This window comes from Ascidia mentula, chromosome 3, assembly GCF_947561715.1.
Source record: "Ascidia mentula chromosome 3, kaAscMent1.1, whole genome shotgun sequence".
Lineage (NCBI taxonomy): Eukaryota > Metazoa > Chordata > Ascidiacea > Phlebobranchia > Ascidiidae > Ascidia > Ascidia mentula.
In genome coordinates, this window is record NC_138568.1 from 17,238,888 (window position 1) to 17,243,419 (window position 4,532).

Sequence of the window (4,532 nt, forward strand, 5' to 3'; positions counted from 1 at the left end):
AATAACAAAACGCAAGTCAAACAATACTCAGAATCTAATATAATGATGACCAGAAAAAGAATTTGAGTATTATGACAAAATATTTTATCATTAAAATGGGCCTTTTACAGGAGTGTTTTCTAACAAAGGTATGGATCACACAACACACTAGACAAGTTTGGCCCAAACATGCATGTGATAGCTGCAGGGTGGATGGGTGAAAAAACAAGTTCTCTTACAATGTTTTGACCACACAAAACTGTATGAGAAAAATAAAAATTTCAGTTGTTGTGAGCATTGGATATGCATATAACAAAAGCAATACAATTTGACTCATTATCAAGTAGTAAATCATGTAAAACATATGTTGCACATAACCTCACAATTCAAAAAAGTCTACTTGGTATATCAAAATGATTTGAACTAGTTTTCCTGCATCTGTTAATGGCAATGAGGCACGAAGAAAAAAGAGACACACAACTAGGCAAGCAAGTAGCTATTATATTGGAATACCAATACAAGTGATGAAGTTCGCGTGAACGAAAAATTACTAAAAAAAATATTTTAAACTAAGAAAGTGGCAACAAAGTAAAAAAAACACTTTTGTTTCAATTTGAACTGTTTTTCATCATAGGAACAGATGGTAGACTGCACAAATGTCACACAATGTTGATGATAGAAGAGGTTTGATGTTAGGATGTTGATGGCCAACTTGCACATGAGTAAGTTACAGCACACAACAAGTCCTGGAACTGATGAAATAAATAAAGTTGTGGTCATTGTCATACTTATGCTTTGCTGTGTTTGCTTCTACTCACTGTTGAAATTTTTGGTGCTTTTCAAGTTGTTCCATCAATTCCTCTGATATCCCACAGCCTATAAACTTGATATTATTGTTAGATCGCATCATTTTTTTGACTTGTCGAGCTCCGTCATCACATATCAGGTTGTAGCTTATATCAATATGCTGTGGGAATAGAAACCATTTAAAAGAAGGTGGAAGTTAAAGAAAATATCATTAATAAATTTTTAAACATACCCTACAGTTCCTTGCGAAAACCACCATTTCACCACCAATTTCAGTAATACCACAGTTAACAATTTCTAAAATTCTGATATTTAAACCGGAAGATGCAATAAGTTCTAGTCCACAATTTCCTATTTTGCATTCAGAAACATCTAGTGATATCTAAAAAAAAATCCTTGCAATAAATAAATTGAAATACAACAATAAGAGGCACCAAACACTGTTAAATTTCAACATACTAAGTCAATGAATGAACATCTCCTCAAGGTATGAACCAGAACATCTACTTGAGTCAAGTTATAAGCTTTTAGTGCTTTTTCTGCGTTTAGTGTGTCTAGCTTCGAGGATAAATATGCGCCTAGCTTCGGGGACACATCGACGGGAAATAGTTTCAAAACCAAATTTCGATGATTCACAGTTTGGTCAATCTAAGATTAGAACAATTTTTATGTAAACACAAACATGATTTGGCTTTATAAATTCTATATTTAGTCGTTTTTACCAAAAGGAAAGAACAACATCTTTAATAGACGTTGTATTCATATAAGTGTTCAAGCATAAGAAAATAATTTTTGGCACTGATACTAGAACAGTTACAATATTGTTGCATAACTATGTGAATTCCATATTTCCCACCCCAAATAAGAATTCCAGAAAATCAATGGGCAACCACTTTGGGTAGTTTGGTAATTGAGCAAATTTGTTTTCACTGAAAAACACTGTTGACTCCACAGACTTCACAGATATCATCTGCACAAAAATCAAATCAAAAGAAACAAACTTAATATGTAGTTTATTTAAAGTTTGGTCTGACTTGTACTTTGGTCTTTGTTATTGCTCCTTCAAACAATTTAAAAGAGTTGCCATAAAATTGTCCAGAAATCATGTCAATAACCTTTCCATACTTTTTTGTGAAGTGGAAGAAATTGGTGACGTCATGAGGGTATACAGAGACATCCTCTATATCAATAGATTTGGGAAACATGGAAAAAATAATCCTTGCCACTTCTTCATCTTGGGCCTCACTTGCCCATCTGCATGCAACAAATATGTTTGGAATGTGAGAAAACAAAACTTCTCTTTTTTCAGCTACATCACTGTTTATATTTTCCTTATCTGTTGTGATTTTGTTGCACAGACCAAAAATAAACGTAAAAATCATTTGATCTCGTGTAAACCTTTCCAACAAATTAGAAACAGAATCTTTAAACACATCAATAGACTGACATAAAACCAAATAACAGGCTGCCAAATAATCTTGCCAAACACGATGAGAAAAATAGCTAATTGTGTCGCAATGCAAGATTTGCAAATTTAAATTAGCAGAAACTGAGAGTGAAGTATGAAGAAATGAGGATCGGTCGACGCCTGCTTCTTCAAGATCATTTTGTGTGAATTGATATTGTTGTTTAATGATTCCGTACCAAGCTAATCTAGCTATTGCTCTTGTTTCATTTTTATGGCAGTGTTTCGATCTTCTATACACTTCATAGTAATATGATAAGATGTCAGTCATAGAAATAAACTCAGCATTTGGGTTAGTCAACAAATAGTTGTGGATTAAAATAAAGAAAAGTGGAATGTAACAAAAACGGCTGATTACTGCATTTTGGTGCAGTTTATTTTGAACTTCTTCGTATTTGTCTCCGCAAACCTGTTTGCCAATTTCCATTTGAGTTTCTTCACTGAACCCACAAACCTCAACAACAAACGTTGGCCTAATCTCTGGTGGAAGATCAAAGAACTCTTCTGGTCTGGAGGTAACAAGTTTTTTTGCTTTGGGAAAGATATTTCCATTCAATATATTGGCTATGATGTCCATGGGATGAACATTGCTATGTACAGATACCTTTGGATAAACTTTTTTGAAAATTTCCACATTGGTTTCATCAAGACCGTCCAAAATTATCAGAAGATTAGGATCATTGCATAACAATTTTGCTAGATGGGACATTTGGTTAGATGTAAGCTGAATATCAGAAAGACAGCAACAAAGTAAAAGTGAAATTAAGTTGGTGTTTTTACTGAAATCGATGGATCTGATTTGGATGTAGAATATAAAAGAGGTGTCTTTTAGAATTAAACTTTTAACTACTTTTCCAAGAAAAACTTTCGTAAAAGTAGATTTTCCAACACCAGGTTGACCCAAAGCAGCAACTATATTACCATGCTTTTCAATTTGCCTTTTTTCTGCTTGCTTATTGGTGGAATTTTGAAGCTGAATGGATAGTCGTTTTGCTTCGTGAAAAATACATTCAATTTGAACATTACCCTTTGGGTTTGAGTTAGTACTTTTGTCATCTGATGACTGGATTTTTAGTTTTGTTGTAAGTTCAGGAATCCCAAACCCAACTTTGTTTATAGTTTCCACAGAGTGATCAATGGTTCCAGAAATTTCCTTTGCCTTCTGCCACAACCTTTGCTTTATTTCACCTGAAAAATACATATATGCAAAGATAGCATTAAGATATATAAAGTCATTTTCGCAAGAAAGATTCCTTTTCAGATTTAAACCAAAGTTACAATACAAGATATTTTGGTTTTGATGTAATTTCTATATAGTATTGTAAATACATATATATATATATATATCATGAAAGAAAAAACTCACCAACAAAAACAGCATTTTCTAACGAAGCATGTTCTGCAAAATACATTCATAAACCTAACAACAGATACTGAACCCAGGGCTTGTGCAGAGTAAAATGTTCCAGCAATAAAGCAAAATACAATATGTATGTACTTTTCCTTCAAGGATGACAATATTTAAACCATTAATGTATGTTCATACCTTGACTATTGCCATATTGGTTAATGTTTTGGTAGACATTGCCCATCACACCAACAATGCTCCTTGTGATGTTTGAATGATTTGCTTCAAATCTTTGGTTAAGACCTGTAAAAAAACATGGAACTACCAACAAACTACAGTTTTTTTTAAAGAAAGCGAGGACACTCAAAGGTTTTATATGATTACAAATAAACAGCTGATCTATGAAAAAAGGCACAATGCATGCAGGTTTTGGAAAAAAAAAATTCCATTCGTCACATACTATTACCTGATGTTGAAGGTTGTTCACTTCCCAACTGATCATAGTTTTTTTTCTTGGTCCTGTCAGTAGCCATGCAAATATATTGAAACCTACATACTTTACATTTAAAGAAAAAACACTTTTGTCTGCAACCATTAAAATGTTGCAGGTAAAAAAACTAGAGGCATTAATGGAACAAATTCAATGTAGTTTCTCGTGCCTAAAATGGAACAAAGAAGGATTCACACAGCGTGACATCGGTAAGACCCATTTCGTTTCGATACACTTTTTAGGTGTTCATAAAAGGCAATGGTAATGTGATATCCATGTTCTAAGCCTAATTTACGTCAAAGTTTAAAAAAATGTATGGCCCGGAACATTATTAAATTGGCACTTGTATGCAGCGCCGTAAATGCTCGCTGTCTACCCTTTGACGAACAATGCGCGCGCTGGCATTTATACAAAGCCATTTCGTTACGATATATTTAATAGGT

General features: G+C 33.5%; 1 protein-coding gene across 1 annotated transcript; it reads right to left on the reverse strand.

Moving 5' to 3' along the window:
• Positions 1-793: 793 nt before the first annotated feature.
• Positions 794-4,180, reverse strand: LOC145895805 (uncharacterized). Its single transcript, XM_082984589.1, has 8 exons — positions 4,066-4,180; positions 3,798-3,902; positions 3,618-3,650; positions 1,821-3,439; positions 1,643-1,756; positions 1,246-1,434; positions 1,019-1,168; positions 794-946 (listed from the first exon to the last, which is right to left on the reverse strand). Exons 1-8 carry the CDS (start codon positions 4,130-4,132, stop codon positions 794-796), a joined length of 2,430 nt encoding a protein of 809 aa, XP_082840715.1. The 5' UTR covers positions 4,133-4,180.
• Positions 4,181-4,532: the final 352 nt, after the last annotated feature.